The sequence below is a fragment of the Neomonachus schauinslandi genome, chromosome 8, assembly GCF_002201575.2.
Source record: "Neomonachus schauinslandi chromosome 8, ASM220157v2, whole genome shotgun sequence".
NCBI lineage: Eukaryota > Metazoa > Chordata > Mammalia > Carnivora > Phocidae > Neomonachus > Neomonachus schauinslandi.
In genome coordinates, this window is record NC_058410.1 from 50,920,083 (window position 1) to 50,947,439 (window position 27,357).

General features: G+C 35.7%; 1 protein-coding gene and 1 pseudogene across 1 annotated transcript in view; one reads left to right on the top strand and one right to left on the bottom strand.

The window, feature by feature from the left end:
• The window catches only part of CDC40 (cell division cycle 40), a 53,116-nt gene that overhangs the window by 21,203 nt on the left and 4,556 nt on the right, over positions 1 to 27,357 (bottom strand). Inside the window, exons 2-5 of the mRNA XM_021693128.1 lie at positions 18,979 to 19,065; positions 11,741 to 11,870; positions 2,670 to 2,753; positions 532 to 671 (exon numbers count right to left, since the gene is read on the bottom strand). Of these exons, the coding sequence (XP_021548803.1) occupies positions 532 to 671; positions 2,670 to 2,753; positions 11,741 to 11,870; positions 18,979 to 19,065 (441 nt within the window). The remainder of the gene's footprint in view (positions 1 to 531; positions 672 to 2,669; positions 2,754 to 11,740; positions 11,871 to 18,978; positions 19,066 to 27,357) is intronic.
• On the top strand, positions 5,481 to 8,271 carry LOC110583137 (annotated as a pseudogene).

The following is a 27,357-nucleotide window of genomic DNA, read 5'->3' on the forward strand; positions in this document are numbered from 1 at the left end:
ATTAGGAGATGGAGAAGGACAGGTAAGGTTCTATGGTTTTACTTTATAAAACTTCATAGTATTATTTTTTTTTAAATATAGATTATTTGGTAAAATTTTTAAATAAGTTAATTTACAAATAAAACCCACCATCAATTCTAAAATTACAGAGAGGCTGATTCTGTGGTTACTATCTGAGTATCTGGTATCAAAAGCAGCTACACTGTAGCTTAATAGCATTATCAGTTTTTATGAAATTTAAATTTTTATTAAAAATTGTTCAATATTGTATTTTAATTAAAAATATGGAAGAAAATAAATCAGAAGGGGATAAATTAAAAGTATTCCCAAGAAAAATTTATTTATTTTATTATTTTCTTTTCCCAAGAAAAATTTAAAAATCTTACTTTATTTTCTCAATCAACCACAGCAGAGAAATATTGATGAGTCATCATTTGGTTCTCTAAGGAAATCTCAAGTTCATTATTACAGATATCCTTCACATACACACAGCATCTACCTGAATTGGCAATGAAAAACATCAAAACTTACTTCTGAGGGTTTGGCTACATCTTTTTCATCCACATATTTTGCCCACGGTCCCAAGAAACCATCAATATTAGATGCATCATTTTCTTTGAACTTTTTCCTCTTTTCTATCTTTTTCTGACCAGTTTCAAACACAGTTAAACCTACATTAAAAAAAAAGAGATCACAAATATGGATATTTTCTAAAGAAACAGTAGCATATATATAATTTTTACTTTATATATAGCTTAAAGAAAAGTGATTATTCAAGTGACCAAAGATTTATTTTTTTATTTTATTTATTTTTTTTATTTTTTAAAGATTTTACTTATTTATTTATAGAACAGAGAGAGACACAGCGAGAGAGGGAACACAAGCAGGGGAAGTGGGAGAGGGAGAAGCAGGCTTCCAGCTGAGCAGGGAGCCCGATGTGGGGCTCGATCCCAGGACCCTGGGATCATGACCTGAGCTGAAGGCAGACGCTTAACACCTGAGCCACCCAGGCGCCCCTATGACCAAAGATTTATTAAAGAACACAAAACAAAATCTATATGAATCTGCCAGGTATACCAACTCATGCCATACATACGAAAAGAAACTCAACCTTCTGGTAAGAGAAGCTTTCAACTACTGCAATATTTTGCAAGTCCTAATATACTTAAAGAAAAGACCTGGCTATGTAATCCTACAAGGTACACAATCCTTTTAATGACTCAAGGACGTATATCAGTGGATTTTACCACTTTTTGAAAGGAATCCAGCAACTTAACATTGCTAAATAATGATAAAGCTACTTTTTTTTTTTTTTTTTAAGAGAGAGAGAATCTCAAACAGGCTCCACACTCAGCACGGAACCCGACGCAGGGCTTGATCTCATGACCCTGAGATCATGACCTGAGCCGAAATCAAGAGTGGGATGCTCAACTGAGAGCCACCTAAATGCCCAGATAAAGCTACTTTTGAAAGCAAGAATACATTAAAATTTATCATTTAAAAACTGAATTAAATTACAGTAAGTAATTAATAACTTTGATTCACTTGTAACTTAACAATATATATTAAGCAAGGTCTCACAAGAATCTGGTATTCTTCTAAGTGATCTAAATCTAAATTTGACCTCTAATATCATAAATCTTGGATTAAAAAGAAAAGAGGAAAGAGGATGTTTCTGGTTGAGATTCTGATTTGATCAGTAGGAGGTGTCAAGCTGTGTGTTGTCATTAAATTGGAAAAAGAAAGGTTTACGGGAGCCATAATCACAATTTAACTGTTAATGGAGAATCTAACTACACAAAAGATATGGCTTGTAGAGGTCTAACTTAAAGAAAAAAGCTTACCTATGTTAATTCAAATCAGTTTCCTTTATAAGGTTGTGTGCTACAACAAGGGCTTGTCAAAATTCTATTTTAACAATAATGTAGGACAGTGCTAGCGTGTCATTTCTTGTGAGCATCCTAATAAAGAAATATATTCATATTCCAATTAAAAAAAACCCAATAATGTAGCTCATACACTGAAGGTCGCTGGATGATACAGGAGCTGGAGCTGCTAAGCAGAAGTATCCTCATAGAAGCAGCATATTCTTTTTCTAATGAGCATATTTTATGGGTAAGATTCCAATGATGAACTTTGTGACAAGTTAGCATTTAGAGTATAATGCTTTGTCTTCTAAGTACAAAATGAATATGAGCACAAACATATATTATAAAACATATTCAAACTCAGCCTTCAAAGCAACCCTAAGACAATCTCCATAGACAATGTATAATAAAACTTGTTCTGCTCTGTAAAAATGTAGCTTGATATTAGTGTTGAGAGATAAACTGCAAACATTTGCTACACATTAATTATAATTTATTGAATGAGTTCTACATGGTTGGCACTCAGCCAAGTACTCATAACAACCCAGAATAATAGGTCGCAACATCTTCCCTACAAGGTTGCATGCCTCATAATTGGCAAAAAACAAGCTCTAAACTATAATGGTCCTAAACTATATTGCTCTATAATATATTACCTGTTTCAACTTAAAAATAAATCAGTCTACTAAAATACTAGTTTTTCCTACTGTCTCAGGTCAATCTGCAAGACAGTAAATATAAGTATGTGTGTATATATACATATACTTGATATAAAATATTTCAAATAAATTTGAATGTTACCTTGATTTTTTTCAGCTTCTTCTACCGAACCAATATATTTAGCAGACACTTGATGATTATCTAACGAAGGGTCTAATGCATAACCTGAAAGGAAAAAAGTACCTATTACTGACTCCATTTTTGCCATTTATAATTCATTTTATTTCTATACAGATACACTCATCTCACATTTTCCTTCCCAGATGTTGAAATAGACTGTCTCTTTAACTTAGGACCGATCTTTCTTTCCTGAGCTATATTCCTATGAAGAACAATTAACCCAAATCTCAGGGTGGACCATAAAGGACTTCAGCTGCGTAAGAAGTATCTTATAGGATGAATTTAGCATGTTGACATTACATTATTAACAGTCTCTCTGGCCAAGATATCAAACTTTAGTAGTCAAATTTCAAAGATCTGACAAATATATGTACATCACACATTTGGAAGTTTAGAAACCATTTCCTTTTTGTTTTTGGTAATAGATAATACATGGCTTTAGCTTATCAAATTATATAAACTATTAAATAATTTAAAACAGAATAGAGTAAGAAGAATTATATAAAATCTAGCTATTATTTTGAAAACACTATTCTCTGTAAAGACAGTCTTCCCTCTCAATTTTATTTTATTTTTTAAAAGGTTGTATTTATTCATTTGAGACACAGAGATAGAGAGAGAGAGAAAGAGAGAGAGAGAGCATGAGCAGGGGAGAGGCAGAGGGAGAGGGAGAAGCAGGCTCCCCGCTGAGCCAGGAGCTGGATATGGGGCATGAGCCCAGGACTCGGGCATGAGCCCAGGACTCTGGGATCACGACCTGAGCCGAAGGCAGATGCTTAACCATCAGAGCCACCCAGGTAAAATAATACATTTCTACTTCATAAATCATTATGTATGTTTCCTTGGCAGGAAAAGTAAGTAAAAATATCAACTAGCATGTGAATACACTCCTTCAAAAAGTGATGAAAATATGTAGCTACTATCTATATAAATGTAGTCTTTGGGGACTTAAGGAAAGAAAATCTATCTATATTAACTCAAAACAATTTTTCTTAAGTGGGGGTACTTTAACATGATATATGTTTGGTAAAATTAGTTTTAGTAATTTTAGTTCAGTAATCAGCAAAGAGACTAGGTCATTAATCAGTTTACGGTCTATGACCTATGTGAGTAATCATAAAATATATAAAAGTACTAGCCACTTTTTTAAGGGGTACATCCTAGTGGATAAAGTTGACACTTTAATTTTCCAGCTAAAGATTAAAGAGAACTTCTTTTGGGGAACAGAAAAAGATCTGTCATCAAACACACTTTTCAAACAAGCTAAGGATATAGGTGTTCAACTCACTCTCATGATATGCTAGAACAGAACTAAACACCTGGCTATTAACTCAATTGCATACAGTTTTTTCAGTATTAAAATATGTTCTTAGCCAGAGGAGAGAGCTTGATGGCAGAAAAGCCGCTGTGGAGTAAACTCTCTGAAATCACAGGTCCAAATCCCATGAGTTATTTTCTCTTTTGTCTCTTGGATGTACAGAACAGTATTCTGTAAAGGATTTTTAAAATGAGATTTTGTAAGGCTCATAGAAAATTAGACCAACATATCTGATGTTAAAAATCCCCATCTCAATCATAAAAATTTACCCAGAATGTAATTCTATCTTGAGAGACATTTATGTCTACACAAATGACACTGCATTCTATGTCTGGAGGGATGGAATGGGAGGCAGAGAGGAAAGGAAGATCCCTGGTACTTCTTGTGATACCCATGGAAGCACCAGCTCATTTGGCCATACTCTTGTTTCTGAGCACAGGAATTTATGCTCTCTTCCTTTTCCATATCATCTATGGTAAAATAAATCTTTACTGCCATTATCACCATTATTACTACTACTGCCTCCCACCTCAGGTAATTAAAGGACAATAATATTTTCCCTTTACAAACAAGAGAAGTTAAATATTTAGCTATATGCCCTACTAGAAGTCAGCCAGTGACAGAGCAAGATATAATTCTAACACTACAGAATTTTAGTCCAATTAGTTTTCTAATATCCTATGTTTCAAGTGACTATGCCTGCATTTTAGTTCTGAGATATTCTCATCTATCTTTCTAAAGTTTATTTTCCTTTTTATATTTTTAATACAGTTAATGTCTACTTTCTTCCTTTGTAGTCTTATTTGAAATGGCTCTATTTCTTAAAATTTTTTATTTAAATTCAATTTAATTAACATATAATGTATTATTAGTTTCAGAGGTAGAATTTAGGTGATTCATCAGTTGCATTTAATACCCAGTGCTCATTACATTAAGTGCCCTCCTTAATGCCCATCACCCAGTTACCCCACCTCCCCCACCAACCTCCCCATCACAGCAACTCTCAGTTTCCTAGAGTTAAGAGTCTCTAATAATACCAATTTTATTATTAGATCCTTGAGATCATTAATACTAATATCCCAATGTGTAAATAAGATAAAAACAATCTACAAAGAATGGTCACAAATATATGGAAAAACCTTCAACCTTACTAGCAGTCCAAATGAAACAAATTAAAGAGATTAAATATTATATATTTCTGTTATCACATAAATAAAGGAAAAACAGTCATACAGATCTTGGGTAAAGAGAAACAGGACTTGCACATGTGGTGGTGGCCGTGTTAAGTTAGGAGAATTTTTTTGGAAAGCAATTTGACAAGATATAACAAGACCTTTAAAAATATTTATATTCAGTTACGTGCAGGAAACCATTACAACACCACTTGGGCCATGTTCTCTGGCTGCTGCCCCACCCCTCCCCTTTCCTCTGGTGCACATTAAAGATCCAAAACCATGACTGACTCCAAGTACTTCACAATCAATAAAAAAGGAGAAATCTTTTAATTAAGGCGGAACTCAACAATGAAAGGAAAGAAAAGAGGGAGGAGACTATGAAGAAAGTGATTGCTGCCATGACTGTGGGGAAGGATGTCAGCTCTCTTCCCAGATGTAAACTGACAATCTGGAATTAAAGAAGCTTGTGCATCTCTGTTTGATGAACTATGCCACGAGTCAGCCAGACATGGCCATCATGGCTGTCAACAGCTTTGTGAAAGACTGTGAAGACGCCAATCCTCTAATTTGGGCCTTGGTCATCAGGACCATAGGGGTACATCCAGGTGCCCAAGGTTACAGAATATCTCTGTGAACCCTTCTGCAAGTGCTTGAAGGATGAGGATCCCTATGTTTGGAGAACAGCAGCAGTCTGTGTGGCAAAACTCTGTGATATCAATGCCCAAACGGTGGAAGATCAGGGATTTTTAGATTCTCTGCGGGATCTCATAGCAGATTCAAATCCAATGCATTGTGCAGGCTAAAGCTGTAGTAGCATGATCTGAAATCAGTGAATCTCGCCCAAACAGCAACCTACCTGATCTGAACCCACAGAGCATTAATAAGCTGCTGACAGCCCTGAATGAGGGCACTGGATGGGGTCAGATTTTCATCTTGGACTGCCTTGTCTAGTTACAACCCTAAAGATGACCGGAAGGCTCAGAGCACCTGTGAGCATGTAACTCACTGGCTGTCTCATGCCAACTCAGCAGTGGTGCTTTCAGCAGTAAAAGTCTTAGTGAAGTTTCTAAAGTTGTTATCCAAGGACTTGGACTACTACAATATACTGCTGAAGAACTTGGCCCCTCCACTTGTCACTCTGCTGTCTGGGGAGCCAGAGGTGCAGTATGTCACCCTGAGAAATATCAATGTAATTGTCAAAAAAAGGCCCAAAATCTTGAAGCAGGAAATCAAAGTCTTCTTTGTAAAGTACAACGATCCCATCTACCCTAAACTAGAGAAGTTGGACATCATGATTCATTTGGCATTCCAAGCCAACACTGCTCAGGTTCTGGCAGAATTAAAGGAATATGCCACAGAGGTGGATGTTGGCTTTGTTCGCAAAGCTGTGCGGACCACTGCACGGTGAGCCATCAAAGTGGAGCGATCCCCAGGGCGCCGTGTATGCATATTGCCTGATCTCATCTGGACCAAAGGAAATTACGTGGTCCAAGAGGTAACTGCTGCCATCAGGGACAGCTTTCACAAATACTCCAGCAAGTATGAAAGTATCACTGCCACTCTGTGTGAGAACTTAGACTCGCTGGATGAACCAGACGCTCGAGCAGCTATGATTTGGATTGGGGGAGAATATGCTGAGAGAACAGACAATGCAGGTGAGTTACTAGAAAGCTTCCTGGAGGGTTTTCATGATGAAAGCACCAGGTGCAGCTTACTCTGCTTACTACCATAGTGAAGCTGTTTCTCAAGAAACCAGGAAATACACAGGAACCGGTACAGCAAGTCTTGAGTTTGACAACACAGGATTCTGATAATCCTGACCTTCAAGACCGGGGCTATATTTACTGGTGCCTTTTCTCAATGGACCCTGTCACAGCCAGAGAAGCAGTCTTGTCTTAGAAGCCACTGATGTCTGAGGAGACAGATCTTATTGAGCCAACTCTGCTAGATGAGCTAATCTGCCACATGGCTTCTTTGGCCTCAGTATGCCATTAGCCTCCCAATGCTTTTGTGGAAGGAAGTCACGGAATCCATCATGAACACTTGCCAATACGCCACGGGAGCACTGATGCAGGTGGCAGCCCTGCTGGCACCACCACTGCCACCAGCCTGGAACAGCCTCAGTTAGCCCCTCTCAAGGTGACCTTCTAGGAGACCTTTTAAACCTTAAGCCTTGACCTCGGCCCCCCAGTCAATGTGCCACAGGTCCTCCATGCAGATGGCAGCAGTGGATCTCTTGGGAGGAGGACTAGATGGTCTGGTGGGACAATCCTTCATCCCCTCATCAGTGTCTGCAACGTCTGCTCCTTCACCTACTCCTGCTGTGGTCCACAGTGGTCTGAACGACCTGTTTGAACTCTCCATGGGGACAGGTATAGCACCTGATGGATGTCTGGCTGCCTGTAGTAAAAGCTAAAGGCTTGGAGATTTCCGGAACATTTAGTCACCGCCAAGGGCACATCTATATGGAAAGGAACTTCACCAACAAAGCTCTGTAGCACATGACAGACTTTGCAATCCAGTTTAACAAGAATAGCTTTGGTGTCATCCCGAGCACTCCTCTGGCCATCCATACATCACTGATGCCAGACCAGAGCATTGATGTCTCCCTAACTCTCAACACCTTGGGCCCAGTCATGAAGATGGAACCTCTGAATAAACTGCAGGTAGCTGTGAAAAGTAATATTGATGTCTTCTCCTTCAGCTGCCTCATCCCACTCATGTGCTTTCCGTAAAAGATGGCAAAATGGAGCACCAGGTCTTCCTTGCAACATGGAAGGATATTCCCGATAAAAATGAGCTTCAGTTTCAGGTTAAGGAATGTCATTTAAATGCTGACACTGTTTCCAACAAATTGCAAAACAACAACGTTTAGACTATTGCCAAGAGGAATGTGGAAAGGCAGGGCATGCTGTACCAATCCCTGAAGCTCACTAATGGCATTTGAATTTTGGCTGAGCTATGTAGACAGCCAGGAAGCCCAAATTATATGCTGTCACTTAAGTGTAGAGCTCCTGAAGTCTCTCCATATATCTATCAGGTCTACGACAGCATTTTGAAAAATGAATAGACTGGTCCGGTGCCCTCTGGCCACCCTGGGATTGGTGCAAACCAAGAACTCTTACCTGGAAACACCAAGAAATTGTATTACTGTGTAGAATCTGAACCCAAACATACTGAGGCCACCCACCAAGGTAGTGACTAGTCTAACCTGTGCTAACACTAAGGCACAATCTGTTGGATAGTTTTAGCTTTCATTTTTTATGTCTTTAACTCACTGAATAGTTCAATCTGTGTCTTAACCCACCACCCCCTAAAGGAAGAGGTAAAAACCACTGGCTATTAAAAAAAAAACACAGGCCCATTTTTGAAACCAGGTCTAAAGCCAACTGAGTAGGGTTTTTTTGTTATTTATTTATTTATTTATTTGTCAGAGAGAGAGAGAGAGCACAAGCAGGGGGAGCGGCAGGGTTCTCCCGAAGCAGGATTCCCGCTGAGCAGGGAGCCCAATGCGGGGCTCCATCCCAGGACCCCGGGATCATGATTTGAGCTGAAGGCAGACACTTAACCAATTGAGCCACCTAGGAGCCCCAAACTGAGTAGTTTTAAATGCTTACTCTTACTATAGGATAATTTAAGAAGGAAAATAGGTATCAGATAAACTTAAACTTTTTCTTTTCTGTTTTGCTTTAAAGTAGTCATAGCTATCTAAATTATTGCTTAAGTCCTTTCTAAAGTCTAAGAAAACAAGCAAAGTCTTTAAAATTCTGTTTCATTATAGGCTAGAATGTAACAAACTCATGATGCAATAAAGTTGATTTTTATGTGCTGCATATATACTTGATATTTATGTGGGATCCCTTATATAAGTAACGGGTACAAGGCATTGATAACCATTTTTTGGAGTGGAAGTGTCCAACCCTTCTAGGTGATTTCAGAGGTATACAGTCTTAGCTTTTGGCACACTGTCAATTATAACCTTGTCGTGGTGAAATATGATCTAATATATGACAATCTTTTTACAACCAGTTTCCAAGGATATATTGTGATAAATAAGACTATCTGTATTAAAACTCTAAACTACACTGAATCAGTTTACATTATTACTCCCTAAAAATTAGAAAAAACTTTCCAACATTAGAATAATTATGTAAATTATGGTACAGCCACTACATAGTTCTTGAAAATGACAAACTGAGATTATAAATTAACACTGGAAAATGCTTATGATAGAACACTGAATAAAAAGTGAGATGCAAATTTTTCAGTACAGAATGATTATAGTATAGAATAACTTGGAGAGATAAAAATATAATGCTGAGTAGATATTTTAGGATAGTAGGATTATAGGTAACTTTTTCTTCTCTCTTTCCTAAAAGCTTAAAATTTATTTATATTATTTAATGAAAATAACTGTTATTAAAAAGCATCACTGAGGGCGCCTGGGTGGCTCAGCTGGTTAAGCGACTGCCTTCGGCTCAGGTCATGATCCTGGAGTCCCTGGATCGAGTCCCGCATCAGGCTCCCTGCTCAGCGAGGAGCCTGCTTCTCCCTCTAACCCTCCCCCCTCTCATGTACTCTCTCTCTCTCTCATTCTCACTCTCTCAAATAAATAAATAAATCTTTAAAAAAAAAAAAGCATCACTGAATACATATTTCACATGACACTATTTTTTTTAACCTTTTTTAATCCTATCTTATAATAATGAGAGTTAATGGCAGAGAGGGCAGAAAAATTTCTTCAGAACTTAAATTCTATAAGAAATAAAAGGAACAGGTAGAATTCTGACTGCAAAGAAAACTAAAGAAAAAAATAGACAATTTACTGATGTCTAAAGACATGATTATTAAATCTGTTGTAAAATTCTAAGTTTTCTTTTTCAATTACTTTTTTGGGAATGAAGCATTAGCATAAGTAACTATAAACTACACAATTGGCAAAAAGACACAGATGAGATTATAGAAAGAGAAAGACACAGATGAGATTACAGAAAGAGAAAGACATATACATGTCATGTAAATGTAGATTGTCATGCATATGTATAATTACATAATTTACAAAACCACCAAATATTAGCAAATCTGGTATCAGTGACCACAAACTATCAACAAGGACATTATAAAGACCATTTCCTTTTAGTGAGATTCCCAATCTTGTGTGCATGTTAACTTTCTTAAATCCTACCACTGATAGGATATAATTATTTAACACAATGAATCTGTGGCCATTCTATTTCCTGATATCCTTTAGTGAACAACAGAAAACATTTCAGAAGTAAGATCTGAGAAACAGAATAAAGTCAATCAGTAAATAACAAGATAAAAAGAATGTGTCAAAAAACCAAATAATCCGATGAAAAATGGGCAAAAGACATGAATAGACATTTCTCCAAAGAAGACATCCAGATGGCCAACAGACACATGAAGACATGCTTGACACCACTCATCATCAGGGAAATGCAAATCAAAACCACAATGAGTATCACGTCACACCTGTCAGAATGGCTAAAATAAAAAACACAAGAAACAGGTGTTGGCAAGGATTCAGATCCCACCATTGGTGGGAATACAAACTGGTGCAGCCACTATGGAAAACAGTGTGGAAGTTCCTCAAAAAATTAAAAATAGAATTACCATAGGATCCAGTAATTCTACTACTATTTACCCAAAGAATATGAAAACACTAATTCAAAAAGATATATGTAACCCTATGTTTACTGCAGCATTATTTACAATAGCCAAATTATGGAAGCAGCCCAAGTGTCCATTGACAGATATATGGATAAAGAAGATGTAATATATATACAATGGAATATTACTCAGCCATGAAAGAGAATGAAATCTTGCCATGTGCAACAACATGGATGGATCTAGGGGGTATAAGGTCAAGTGAAATAGGTCGGTCGGGGAAAGGCAAATACCATTTGATTTCACTCACATGTGGAATTTAAGAAATAAAAGAAATGAACAAAGAAAAAAAGAGACAAAGCAAAAAACAGACTCTTAACTAGAGAGAACAAACTGATGGTTACCAGAAGGGAGGTGGGTGGGGGGGAATGGGTGAAATAGGTGAAGGGGATTAACAGTACACTTATCACGATGAGCACTGAGTAATGTATAGAATTGTTGAATCACTACATTGTACACCTGAAACTAATATAATGCTGTATGTTAATTATACTGGAATTAAAAATAAAAGTAACCTCTTAACCCTATCTGGTCATTTACTAACTTCAACAGCAATCTGCATATGATGGACATTCAATAACAAGTGTTCATTATCAAGTACAACAGAGAATATTCTGTTTTTAAGACCACAAAATATTTCTAATACTCAGAAATCACAGCAAATTTAGAATGATAGCTAAAAATATTAGTTCATCTCCCCATTTGTATAAATATTTATAGATGTGTTTAAGAAAATACACTACCTTTTTAAAAAGTAATCTAGATTAATAAATTTAAAAAGCAAGAAGACAAAACAGATTATCCACACAAAAATGTGTCAAACTGGAAACTGTAAATCTTAATCACCTTACCGTATGTGGCAAAAGTTCTTCTTTGTTGTTCAAACATAAAATCATTGATATGAGCTGGTTCAGCATATCCAGAAAGCATATTTCTAGGGGCAGCCATTTGCTGTGTCCTAAAGGGATTTTCTGGTCCAAACTGCAATGTTATAAGAAAAAACGAACTTAAATTCTGAGTATATAAAGCCAGACTTACTAGAATTATTGTACAATATATTTTCAACTCTAAATCATTAGGGGCTGAGTAACCTATTTGGGAACATGCTCACCACACATGGTTCAGTGCAGCTGGGCAATGGCTGATTAGCACTGTATGTCAGTCCCTAGGTCAGAAGGAGAAGAATCCAGCTCACCTAAGTCTATGTGTGGCTATTTAATTTTAAATTAAGTAAAATAAAATATTCAGTTCCTCAGTCACACTAGCCAAACTTCAAGACTTCAAAAGTCACATGTGGTTATTGGCTATTACATTTCCATCACTGCAGGAAGTTCTACTTGACAACGCTGCTGTTGATAATTAAAGTAACTATATTTTTGTCTAAACCATGATTTGGGGGATTTTTGGTGACTTTTTTTTTTTTAATTTGTAAAGATGATTTTTGGTGACTTTTATATCAATAATGGCACCATGATGTAATTTTTAAAAAATACATGTTTCTTCTCCACTAGATTATGAGTTCCTCAAAGGTAGAGACTTAAAATCCTTAATGCTTACCATAATGCCTGGCATATAGAAAGCACTAACGAAGGAAAGATTAATCAGAACCCCACTGGGGGCAGAGAATAGGAAATAGACAATAAAAGTAAAATGCTTGAAAAAGTCCCTAGTAAAGACATTACAAATGAAAATAAAATTTCTCTATCGTGAAAAGTCACACTATGAAGTCTTACACAAAATAGTAGTACATTATTATCTGTTTGTTTATAATGCTTTGAGTTTCCATAATGGTTTCCAAACGTTATTTACTTTGGTCTGTACAAAAATCCTGGAAAGTTAGAGAGGTAGTCTCCTTTTTATGTTAGAAATGCAGGAAGGAAAAAAGCCAAAGATGATGTATTTTATCTGCCCTAGAGTCAATAGTTTTATTTTTAATTGGCAAAACCAGGTTAGAACAACCCCCAGTCTAGGATTCTACTGCATCATAACATTCCTTAAATGTACAATCATACCAGCTTTTTAAAAAATTGGGTAAAAAAGTACCAGATTATATCAAACACTATTAACTTAATGATATTTATTTAATGGTAATGGGAAAATCCAACTTTGTATTTTTTTTTTAAAGATTTTATTTATTTATTTGAGAGAGAGAGAGAGGGAAAGCGCAGAGGGAGAGTGTGAGGGAGAAGCAGACTCCCAGCTGAGCAGAAAACCTGACATGGGGCTCAATCCCAAGACCTGAGATCATGACCCGAGCCATAGGCAGACACTTAACAGACTGAGCCACCCAGGTGCCCCTGTATCTTCTTTTTAAATAAAGAATAAAATGAACTTCCCACTTTGGAAATTGTGGAATTAGATAGGATATTTTTACTTGAACTCTGTAGGTCTATTATCATGATGAAGTTATTTTGATGTTAGAACATCTTAGGTCACTACCATTAGAAACCACCTTTCCTATGATACATTATTCAAGAGCCATAAATATAAATTATTGATCCTCTCTTAAGCAGAATGTTGCCTTCTCTAGATATCAACATTATACTATGCACAAAAATCTGAAATTAATTGTTACACTTGCCTTATGGTTTTTTCTGCTTCAGAAGAAAATAAATTACTACAATATTCTTTTATATTGACAGCTTTCATTTCTATATTTAAAATGACTCAATTTAAAAATATCTGATTTACATACAAAACTTTCATTACTATTTATTCTGAATTGTATAAAGGATAGTGCCAAGACTTCATAGCTCGTATTAGTTCCTCCTTGCTAATGGTAGAAATGTAGGGGAGAAAAAAATTTAGACTGCTGAATGCTGGCAGTTACAGTAACTTCGTTCAGTCATGAAATTTATTACAAAAACAAGGAATATCCATAAAATCAAAGATAATAAAATGACTTAAAAGTTTCCTAGATATTCTACCTAATATAGTCAGCTATCATCTGCAAAGCAGTATCAAATTTCTGGGGGGAAAAATCTAAAATGATAAAAATCTCCATTACTCTTATTGTTACTCATATAATAAGTTAATCATTATGTTTATACTTTCCAATTTGAAAAAAGGAAAACACAATTTCCATAGTCTTATTTTATTAAGATTTTACAAAAAAAGAACAATTCTTATATCAGCCATACATATCAAATCAGCTCCATCTTTTAAAGAAAAATTCTCAGTGCTAAGGAACTTTGATTTCTATATGAATACAGATCCACATATTATAGCTAAGTATATCTTATATGGGTGCTATTTCTAAAGCAGTCTAAAAATTTAAATGTGCTACATTTTATAGCTATTTAAGCTGAGACAACAAAAAAAATCTAATAGGAAGCTGGGTTGTGGGAGGATCTATCTACTTTTGGCTCACCTTAACTGCCTTGGTTACCAGCAGCTATTGGAACTGACCTCACAGACATTAAATAAATGCCAACAAAGAAAAGGAGAGAATGTTATTCAGCAGAACTCAGCTCTTCCCAATTACTTAAAAATCATGTGTCCCAGATGTTCCCGGTCTCTGTGAAGATGCACTTTCTTTTAATTCTGGGTTAACCATTAAAAAAAAAGCATAGGAGCCTGGCGGGCTCAGTTAGTAAAGCATGCGACACTTGATCTCAGGGTTGTAAGTTTGAGCCCCATTTTGGGTGCAGAGATTACATAAAAATAAAATCTTAAAAAAAATAAAATAGGGCGCTTGGGTGGCTCAGATGGTTAAGCGTCTGCCTTCGGCTCAGGTCATGATCTCAGGGTCCTGGGATCGAGTCCCGCATCGGGCTCCCTGCTCCTTGGGAGCCTGCTTCTCCCTCTGCCTTTCTCTCTCGCTCTGTCTCTCATGAATAAGAAAAATAAAATAAAATAAAATAAAATAAAAACAAAGCATATAAAAAACACACAAAACTGACTTCCAAATTTCTTTAACTTCCGGTAATTAAGCTTAAGAGTAAATTTGCATTCAAGGGATTTTAATAATACATATTTGAGTTAGGTATGTGTATTTAACAGTTTTTAGCTAAGACCATACTGAAGTACACCACAGTCAATTGTAATTTCAATCTCCCATATAAAATATATACATTTAAGTATTAATTCATAATTCGGATCACATCTCAGGATGTTCCTGAATATGCTTACATCTTTCACCTGAGTGAAGTAGTGATTTATTTATAAAGTAGGAGAAAAGCATTTTTAAAAAATATTTATTTATTTATTTGAGAGACACAGAGAGGGCATGCACGTGTGGGGAGAGGGGCAGAGGGAGAGAATCCCAAGCAGACCCCCCATGACTCCCCATGGGAGCCCCACACAGACAGATCCCATGACCCCTGAGATCACAACCCGATCTGAAACCAAGAGTCCCAGGCTCAACCAACTGAGCCACCCAGGGGCCTCAAGAAAAGCATTTTTAACTTGTTAAGACACTGGTAGATAAATCTAAGAGATTTGTGTATTGTAAGGCAGTGATTCTCAAAAGTCTTCAGAAGGTAGAATGCTTGAGGGTCAATGTCTTAGTAGTATAACATAACATCACAGGAATTAAGAAAACTTACACTGGTAAAAACTGATTATATGAAATCATAATAATAAGTTTACATATAGAACGCCTCCCCCCCCAAGTTACTGAACTAATAATCATATTATACTTAGATTGTTGGTAAGTTTTTCATTAATATTTATTGTAGTCATCAATGTTTAAACACTTATAAACAAACTTTAAGGTAAGAAGAGCCTGTTGACTAACTTAATTATTTTCCACAAATTTGGAAAAGATCTCCACCATTCAATTTTATTGGCAGAATATCTCAATCTTTTAAGACATAAAAGCATAGTTTAAATATTACTAATATAAATATTTTATTAGTATGGGTTTTATGACCTTGGGCCTCAGTTTCCTCATCTATAAAATAAAAGAGCTGAACTATCTAATTTCTAAAGTTCATTCTAACAATATTTATAGCAGCCCTATGGCCAGATTTTTAACAGAAACTAGGATTTTTTTTCCTTTTAACTTTGATATATCTTCTATTCCTAAAAGTACTATTATTTTAAATCTGAAAATCTTGAGGCTTATGGGTTTTACATGAGTCTAGAAAAGCTAACAAATACACGTTTCTCTAAGTAGACCCAAAAAGGATTGAGTAAAATGAAGAAAATCAGTGGACTAAAACAACGACTATTATCTCTTCAAGTTCTGTCTATAATATGAGAAAGCTTATCTGGATACTAGGTTAGCCCATTTAGGAAAAATCCTTGCTTGGGAGGGAAAAACATATTTTATAAAATAAAATAGTCAGTTCAGTTAATTTCCTGAACTAGCAAAGTCAAAGCATGCGCATAGGGGTGTAACATGCAAACCCTGTAATTGTTTGCAAACTGGTCTTCCAGCCACAGAGCAATCGTTAGGAGTGATGTGAACTCACATTCCCAAATACGTTACTTGCTGGTAGTAAAACCTGAGACTTGGTTTCCTCGCTATAAAATAGGGATTGATTAGAGTACTTATTTCACAGGATTATTGTGAAGACTAAAAGAGATAAGGTACACAAATATATAAATCCCTCAGTATGGTACCTGGTATACAGTAATAAATGATAGTTTTATTCCATTAGTTTCTATCCCTGTTCTTTTCCATCATGCAAACCCTTATCAAATTAGCCTTCCTACAAATTCAGCTTTGATTATCCCACTCTTTGATAAGAACCTTAAAAATCTATTTATCCTCTACTAAAACAAGACCAAACTGCTCACCTTGGCCCCCAGATCCCTGTGCAACGCTACACCAACTACCATTTTGGTCTTACCTCCCTTTTCTCCCTTACTGACAACGACTAAAGTATTCCTGTTCTTTGGATCTTTTATGATTTAGCTAATGCTTTTCTCCTCTGCCTGGAATCTTTCCTCATAAAAGCCTTCCTGGCATCAATGCCAATAATAGTAACATAAATAACAACAAGCGCTGCTACTTACTAAATGCTTACTGGGTACCAGAGAGTGTCCTAACTCTATCATACATTAGTGCATGTATCCATGTAACTTGGTAAAGGAGAAATTGTCTTCATTTTACCTATGAGAAAACTGAGGTAATGCAAGGTTATACTGGAGCTAATAAGCAGTGTATTTAACCCCAAATCGCATGTTCTTAACCTGGACTTTATTGCTTATTTTAAATATTTCTTCCTCTATGCAACTTTTTCTTATCTTCACAACCAGATACAATCTCTCCCTTAACTTGAATACCACTTTAGGCATTATAGGAAACAGTCTGGTCTCTATCTTTCTAAAAATAACACTGAGCATATCATCTCTGGTAAACAGTAGCTTGAGGAGAAGGATTGTATCTTTTTCTAACAATGGATTCTCAAGATATGGGAACTTGAATTTCAACAAGCAAAGTTCCTGGTAACACCTTTCCATACTTTGTCAAATTATACAGACCCTAGTCATAAAATTCAAAGGTAATAATCTATTATGTAACAGACAATTCATTTGGCAACCAGGAAAAATAGTAATTTTTCTTCACTTTTCAATCTCATCTTTCTTTTCTTAAATTGGCGATAAGCATCAGTGTTCCTAACATAAATTAATTTATATTTTGAATGTGAGGCTCCCTAGATGAGAAAAAAAAAAACCCAGAATACTAAAAGGATTGGTAATTTCACAAAGAGAATGACAGGCCCAATGCCTCATCAATATCACCAAAAAAATCTTAATCTTTTAAATTTTGAAAACTAAAATCACACAGCAATTGATTAGTTATGCACAAGATCTAAAAATGGAAGAGAAACAGACTTCATATAAAATGCACTGACATAGGAACATCACACACCATATTACTTCCAAATTTTCTTGTTCTGTAATTTAGTGGCCCTAATTTATGGAAGCACTTTTCATCTAAAAAATCATGAAGCGTACATGTAACATACTACCTTTCTTCACTGTGCCAGCTAAAATGGTGCCAAGGGATATGAGTCTACAGGTTCGATAGCTAGAATGATTTAAGAAAAATAAAATAAAATTTAAAAGTGCTGCAGTCTCAAGAGTATGAGAAAGAGATTTCGGCTTACTGTACACCCAGGGAACTGTTAGAGCACTGTCCAAATACTACCACTGACATCATCGGCTGTGCTCCATATTTCAATTGCCGTATTTTAAGTGACTACAGAAACCTGAGCAGGCAAATTATATGAAACAGCTTTATGATTCTGCTTTATCAAAAAAAGAGGAAAAAAAAAAGGGACAATGACTACATGCTAAAAAACAAAAAATTAAAAAGTACTTTCTCCACCCAGTTGTGATAAAATATGGCTCCTCACCCTCATTTTTAAAGTTTCTTAAAGATACCTGCTACTGAAGGCTTATTTTGTTTTATAATGACCATTTTTTGGATCTCTATTTTCTCAATCAAGTATTCTTTCCCCTTTTAAAAATGAAATAGCTAGAAATTTAATTTTTTCTACAAAGACTTTCCTAAATGGACAATCTTTATTGTTTTTTGCCTTTTTTCCTTTCTCATCTTCTTTATGCTTCCATCACCATTTATCATCATCATCATCACCATCATCATCATGATCACCATCATAAGATGTCTCACCCAGAGCAGGTAATACACCTGTGACTACCGTTGAGCAGCAAACACGTTAGCATGGCACTTCTTCCTAGCATTTAGCGCAGGAGCATCTGTAACCAGACGTTTCATAATATACCATGCATTGAGGATGCTAATAATAAAACAAATTCTTTTTCCCTTATGGTTAATTTATAATACTCCCTTAACAATATTGAGGAAAATATTAATTACGTTCACATCTAAGAATCAGATATTTTAAAATTTCCTTTTTCAAAAAACATCGTTCCATTCTATCAGATGTTATATGTTGGTAGATAAAGAGTAGTGGATTTTTAAAAGTATGTTTTCTTTTCCTTTTATTTAAAAATTGAGATATAATTGACATATAACAGGACATAGTTTTTGAAAGTTTAAATAGTATACTCTTGTGAGAAAACTCTGAAAAATTTACCAACTGTTTATCTACTTATGTGTAATTCAAATGCTTTAGCAAAAGGCAGAATCTTAAATATATTGTTTTCTCACCTCAGGAGCAAACATGGTCTCATAGGTAGGATTATACTGAACCTCTTTGACAGCAGGGTCAAGGTGAACTCCAGTCTCTAAATCTTCCTAAAAGAAAACCAAATGAACATTAAAGATCTGACAAGTAATCATTTTGTTTTGGAAACTATATTAAGGTCACACTAGCTATTTTAATACCAATTTTATGATTATTATACTAGTGCCATATGATTAATAATTCTAATACTCAAAGCTTAATAAAAGTAATGTATGTAGTATAAAGGTTAGAATGCATAACATTTTTTCCTTTCAAAATGCTGACTTTATCCCATTTGAACAAATTAAAAATTTCTAAATAGGCTAATAAGCTACTCAAAGCTTTAAATTAAGAGAGTCCAAGTCTTCTTTTTTATGAACTCAAAAAACTTAACCTCTCGTTCCAAATTCAGGACAATTTCTTTATTCAGCAAACCTTATTAGACATGTGCCCAGATGGCCCATGGTTCCAGGCTACAGAAGTGGCAAGGCCCTAATATTCTAAATCTAAATCTTATACTCTATGCCAATGTTTCAACCTTCTGAAATTCACCCCCCAGTTTAATGAACATAAAAATCTATGTCCACTAGAGAATCACTGGTGATCTCTATTTTGTGTAACCACACCACCTACTACAAATATAGTAATTCCCAAATTGGTATCTCTTGCCTGGACCTCTCCTCTGAACTCTAAAGACTTGTGTATCTAAAGTTTAGCTCAACATCTTTTCTCCCAGGATGCCTAACAGACATCTCAAACTTGATATATCCCAAAGGGAACTTCTGGTCTCCCCTTCCCCAATGACTTCTTCCCAGCCTTACATTTGCTCAGGTGGAAACTCCTGGAGTTATCCTTGATTCCTCTTTCTTTCACGTTGTATCTCCAATCCATCAGCAAATCCTCTACCTTCTATATACATCCAAAGTTCAACCACTTCTCATGTTCTCTTTCACGGTCATCTCACAGTCCAATTTACCAACTCACACCTGATTGTTATAATAGCCTTTTAACTGGGCTCCCTGCTTCTATCCCCCCACAGCCTCACTCCATGCAGGAAGCTGTGTGATTTTTAAAAAATATTAGATTATGTTACTCCTGCTCTAAACCGTCAGGTAGCTTCTCCACTCAGAGTAAAAGCCTAACGAAGGCCAGAAGGCTCATTACCAGTTGTTCTCAGAAAACAAGTATGGTTCCCCAGGGTAGTGTTATAGGGCATTTTTATATCCCTGTATTGTCCTGCCTGAGTATTTACATATTAAAAACATGTTGTTCGTACATGTTTAATTCACATATTAAACAGGCTATAAATACCTTTCCTTTAATTAGGGCACTCAAGTTATATTTTGAAATTTTTATGGAAGTTACATATCATGTATGAATTATACTTCAGTAAAGTAGAATTACAGAAATGCTATTACAAAATGAGGATGTTTGAATCTAATTGGTTGAGAATTATCCTCCTCTTCTGAGATCTCAGAATGATCTCCCCCCGCCAAACTTGCCCTCACAAACTTCTGTCTTCATCAAGTCCTGTGCCAGTGCTCATCACCTCCAGCCTCACTGGCTCATTTGCTATTCCCAGAATTCACCAAAGGTCAATCCTGCCTCAGGGTCTCTGCATATACTATTTCCTTTTCCTGTAATGTTCTTTCCCTAGATATCCACAGGATCGTTTTCTCTCTTTTATCAGGTTTCTGCTCCATTTTTCTACTTTCCTCTTACCTTGCTTTACTTTTCTCCATTATATTTATCATCATCTGACATATATATTTATTGTCTACCACCCCTTACTGAAGTATAAGATACACAAGTTGGATTTCTTATGCACAAATGTATCCTCGACCCCTAGAATTATCCCTGTCATATGACCGTCTTTATTCTATTGGCCTTTTGCTGATGTAAGATACATCTGTCAACACAATACAAAACACAATTCAAAGTAATATCGAAAATTTTTTTTAAAAGGTGAGATACCATGAGGTTGACAGTGACGCTGGAGAAGAAGCAATGCCACTGACAAATGAAGATCTGGAGGACTTAGAACAACTAATGACCAAAGACTAGAAAACAACAATGAAAAATAATACTCTAGGCACACAATTAGTATTTCAAAATCTTACCACTTTTTAAAGCAACCCTCACCCAAAGCAGGCAATTTAGTTTCTCTACTTCTCAAAGATAGGGTTCCTCAAGTATGACTCCCTTAAACTTCTATCCTCTCTAGTTTCAAAACAGCCATATCTTTACCTTATCTCCTCTTTCTCAGGACTTCAATCTCCACCTCCGATTTTATCTGCAACCTTGACCACACTCCTGGCCTCTGTATCGAACTGCCTATTGAACTACATGATATGGGTGTTCCACAGCATCAAACACTTTGCTGTGTCTCATTCCATGATTCCACCTTTACTCACTAAAAAATAAGGCACTGAGTCTTACTGATTCTATCTCTGAAATATTTCTCCAGCAACCCTACTTCTACTATCCTAATACAGACTTCATCATATCTTGCCTCGTCTATTATAATACCTCCTTATCTGGTAATACACTCCCACCTTTGTCTTATTAGACAAATTACTGATTTTTAAAAATATCAAGCACTTTCACCCTTGCTGTGCTGCTGGCAATGTTACTGTCTTTGTTCTTTATGCACATCCCTTTATTATCTGATAATACGTCATCTTATTTTCTCTTATACCTTCCCTTCTCTTGGCTCAGGAAAACTGCTTCTCCATAATCCTAAGGAATGTTTTACATAATTCCTTATAGCAATTATGATGTTATATAATTTGTTGCACATGACTTTCACTAACATTCTATATCCTCACTGCCTAGTAGAATGCAGGGTAATCAGTGCATGTTCAATAAATATTTGTTAATTGAAAAAAGAAAAAGTCAAGTCCATTGAGAAAGAGGATGAAGGCTGACTAAAGATCATGAAATTTGGCAATTACATCACATTAAACCTTTGCCAGAGTGATTCTGGTAGTGGGGTAGAGTATGGAAAAGCAGTTTTAAGAGGCAGAGGTATAACTAAGGATTTAGAAAAACAAGACAGTAGTAATTTTTACTCTCTCAAGACATTTGGCAATAAAGAAAAGAAGAGGCGATGGGGTGCCAGATTGAAGGATTTTTGAGGTAAAATTAAGTTTGTTTTTTCCCTCCTTAAGAAAAGACTAAGCCAAGATTTAGTCAGTTATAAGCTACAGGATACGAGTGAGTAGGGAGAAACACAGGAAAAAAGCCAGCACAGTTGGAAGGTTATCCTCTGAGAAGAGGAGAGCCCTCTGTGAGATGAAACAGAGACGACAAAGACAAGGATGGGTGATGGGTGATAGATGTGTGGAGCTGGTGGGAGGTGTTGGAACTCAGAACTGATGTTATTTTCTTTGTGTAGTTGGGGGCACAGGCCTCTTCACAAAGCAACTTCAAATTCATTTATACATTCAATAAATATTGATTGGGTGCCTACTATGTGCTAGGCATTGTTCTAGGCCCACAGAAACAAATAAAGCTCCCTGTCCTTGTGGAGCTTATATTCTAGTGGGGGAGACAGACAATAAGCAATACAGTAAGTGAATTATATAGTTTGCTAGAAGAGGGCAAGTGAAAAAGAGTGTTTAACAACCTCAGTGTTGTCTCACGTTATCTCATATAATTCCTACAACACTTCTATGAAATAAGTACTAGCAACATTAAGTCATTTACCCCAAGATGCTCACAGAATAAATGAGAAGGGGAAAAATTTCAAGTAACCACAAGGAATGACGTTAAAGACACCCAATTAGCAACAAACAAAAAAAATCTGGCAGACTACCAGTCAGGGTTCTTAGCTGCAAGCAGCTGAAAGCCTTACAGACTGATTAAACAGTATTGAACCCTTCTGAGTATCGAATCCTTTCCCTTAGAATTGCCAAGAAGGGTAGAGAATCAGTTTGAGGAAATAGGTATAAATAAGGGTGAGTATACAGATGGAATCACAACTGAAAATCGATCATATCACAGAACCAGTCCACTGAGGACAGGAGTTCACCATTACTGAACTACTGTGGCTGTCACCGGATGCTGCTGTTGAGACCACTGGCCCGAGAAACTACATGTTGGCCGCCCTGCCACTTAACATATTCTCTTTCCTTGCTTCTTTGTGGATTAGCTTTAAATTAGAATTTAGGTGAGTGCATTTGTCTGCTCAGCCTAAGTTACCGTCCCTGAGCCTTAGCTAAAAAGGAACTGGGAGAAGGAGAATCTGGGCTTTTGGCCTCTGAAGGTTGGGGGCAGCAAGGGCTGTTCCTCACATTAAGACTCTTAGGGAGGGGATTCAGGTGCTGGGCCACCTAAAATATGATATATACACAGTGGACCCCTGAACAACACGGGTTGAATTTGTATGCAGATTTTTTTCAGTAAACCTGGTACAGTACTGTAAATGTATTTTCTCTTATGATTTTCTTAATAACATTTTCTTTTCTCTAGCTTCCTTTATTGTAAGAATACAGTATATAATACACATGACAAGTATGTATTAACTGACTACATTATCAGTAAGGCTTCCGCCACCAGTACAGGCTATCAGTAGTGAAGTTTCTGGGTAGTCAAAAGTGATACTCGGATTTTCAACTGCACAGTGGAGGGGAGCGGTTGGTGTCACTAACCCCTCGTTGTTCAAGGGTGAACTGTTTATTACCCTAGAAGGCACACTAGAATCGTCATTGGTTAGAGATAGTATCTGCCAAATGTTGAGCAGAAAAATTCAGTACCATAAAATTAAAAGGTCGTATACAAATGGCTTCAACTGCATAAAAACTAAATTAAATGCATTTCTCAGTATTTAATTCTAGTATAAACTGCTTAAAATAACAAGGCTTAGCCACATTCATACCTCCCCAGTGGATTTCATACAATACAGTTAGTTGCTAGAACCACTTTATAATATGGTTTACCAGATCTTTCCGATTACGAGTATTTTAAATTTGATTTTGAACAGAGTACGATGAGACACCAAATTTTAAATGCAGAGTACAATTTAAAAAGAATAACTCTTATATACACAACAGTGGCAATGAATAAAAAATATAAATAGGTCCCAGTCTCTGGTTCCTGCTAAAATTGTAGAACAAATTGAACAACCCTCCAGAAAATGAAGAGTTATTAATTAATTATACATTTAATTAGAAAAACTTGGACGATACTGCAACCTTGTTTTAATACCCAAGAGGAGTTTAATAATAATTAAGCATGCAATTGAAATTACCACAGAATTACAAAGGACTTGTATTCAGTATTAATTATCCATAAAAATTAAAGTACAGTGAGTGAAGGGTACCCTATGGGTCATATAAGTTTGAACAGGTTATCTTCTGTTGATTCAAAGTAATTTGAGAATCATGAGATAATATTTACTTTTGAGTCCTTTTCACATTTTTTACTCATGTACAAATAAGAAAATAGATGGGAAAGCACTTTGTAAACTATAAAGCAGAAAACAAATATTAATCATTATTATGAACTATTTATCAATTTATAGTTTTTTCCCCCCAGAAAGTAGAAATGAATAAACTTCCTAAAATGGAAGTTTACATGGATGAAATAAAAGAACAGAAATTCACATGAAGATATCCTTTGGGTTTGGCCCTTAACAAATGCAGAGGAAAAAAGTGATCTACTTGAAGTTCATAAGTATGAGAAAGATCACCCAAAAAGAAGAAATTTTAAAATACGCTCAAAATTAGAGGCAGAATTTTCATTTTACTCAAGTTGGCTATGTTAAAGCAGGGAATGCATTGGGGAAAAGTAACATAGTCATGGACTAAAATGAGAGAAAGCCAGGCCTGCTTTTATTTTTTTAACTTTAAAGTCAATTAACAAGCAACTTTTGCAACCCAATAGGGTTCATTACATGATTTCCAAAGTGCCAAATCTGACAGTGTTGCATTAAAATACACTTTTAACCAGAAAATAATTGTTGTCAAACATTGGAGAACACAAATATGTTTAATTGGAGTTCTAGCAGAAGAGAAGTGAGAACAGGACTAAAATAATATGTGAAGAGATAAGAACTGAGAACTTTCCAGAAACATTGAAGATCCACACTCCAAACCAATCAATTCCCAATTAAAGAAACCCCACAAATTCTAAGCAGGACAAACAAAAAGAAATCCACACTCGGGTATTCCATAATGAATGTAAAGACTGAAACTACACCCTCCCCCCGCCCCCCCAAAAAGGGGGCAGAGTGTAAGGGTCTTAAAAGCAGTCTGAAGAAAAAAGAAAAAAGTTATACTGACAGCTGACTTGTTATCAGTGACACAGAAAATCAGAAAATAGAATATTTTAAATATGCTGAGAGAAAAAATTGATAGCTAAGTAAACTAAACATGGCGAAAAGATCCTTCAAGAAAGAGGGTTAAATAAAAACATTTTAAAGACAAACTGAGGGGGCACCTGGGTGGTGGCTCAGTCGGTTGAGCAGCCAATTCTTGATTTCTGCTCAGGTCATGATCTCAGGGTCATGGGATCCTGCCTTATGTGGGGCTCTATGCTCAGCGGAGAGTCTGCTTGGGATCCTTTCCCTCTGCCCCTCCACACCCCATGCATTCTCTCTCTCTCTCTCTCTCTAATAAATAAATAAATCTTAAAAAAAAAAAAGACAAACTAAAACTGCAAGGAGTTGCCACCAATTAACCCTCACGAGAGGACATGAAGTATGCACTATCGGGAGAAAGAAAGAAACCTCTTGCATTTGAGATGCAAGAATCAGCTTAGCTCACCGTCATCTTCGTAAGTTTAAATATTAAAAGATACAGGGCAATAATAGCTAAAGTAGGGATGAGGGATGTTAATAAAATTGAAGTATTCTAAGGTTTTTGCACTATTCAGTATGAGGCAAAGGTACTAATTAATTCAGGTATGTTTTATTGTCTACAGGTAACCATTCAAAGAACAGAAACTAAGGGCATAATTTACAAATGAGTACAGGAAAAGAATGGAATGATAAAAAAAAAATCAGCCCAAAAGCATGGATGCCTAGCATACTAACTTTCTATCTGTCTTCTTTTCCATTACCTATATTTAAGAAAATACTTAAAAAAAAAAAATATTACTATGGCTGTACCTCACAAGCTGTGGTGAGTATTATTTTCCTTATTGTTCAGTTCAAAATATTTTCCATTACCATTATTTTTCATTTTGGCCCACAGGTTATTGACAAGTACAATTTCATAATATTCAAATATGGGAATTATATAGTTACCTTTTTGCAGCTGATTAGCTTAGAAGCACCGTGGTCAGAGAATGTGATAATATGATTTAAAATTTATTGAGACTTATTTTATGGCTTAGTACAGGGGTTGGTAAACTAGTTTGTGGACAAAATCTAGCCTACAGTCTGTTTTTGTACCAACAAGCTAAGAATGGTGTTTATTTTAAAGTCTTGTTTAAAAAAGAAAGACAAAGACTGTATGTGGACAGCACAGCCTAAAATCTTTACTATTTGGCCTTTTACTGAAGTTTACCAATCCGTGGCCTACTGTATGGTCAGCTTTTAAAAAATGTTTTATTAGTGCTTGAAAATAATATTCTGCATTGAGTGCAAGTTCTTCATACCCTTTACATAGTTTGTTAATTTTGTTGCTCAAATTTAATGTTTCATTATTGCTATTTTTTGCTTGTTCTATCAATTATTGAAAGGTATATTAAAATCTCCTGCTGTGATGGTAGATTTGTCAGTTTTTTGTTGTAGTTCTATCAATTTTTACGTAAATATTTTCAGCTTACATTATTAAGTGCATAGGAATTTAAAACTGTCATACACCTCTTTGTGACTTAAACCTTTGTACCATTATGAAGTCTACTTTATTGGTCTTAATACAACCAGTGCCACTTTTTTTTACTTAGTCTTTGCTGGATATATTCTTTTTCCATCTACTTACTTTTGATCTTTCTGGAAAACTTAGTAAGCATGGCAAGAAAAAAAATGAAAGAAATAAAGATTCAAATAAAGAAAAAAGTACTGTCATACTTGCAGCTGCTATAACTATGTAAGTAGTGAGAATAAATTAAATAACTAGAAAAAAATAATGCTATTTATTAACATATTAGCATAAAAATAAGACCACCTAGAAATACCTGCAGCAAAACTGTGTAAGATGTTGATGGAGAAAAATATAAACTTTGGAAGAAATTAAAAATCTAAAGAAATCCTAAAGAAATGAATAGATATGATACTGTCTCCAAATTGATCTATGGTTCAATGTAATTAAAGAAAATTCCACCTGGGTGTTAGTAAAACTCTACAAGTCAATTCTAAACTGTATAAAGAATTACAGGGGCCAAGAACAGCCACAACATTCTTGAATAACAACAAC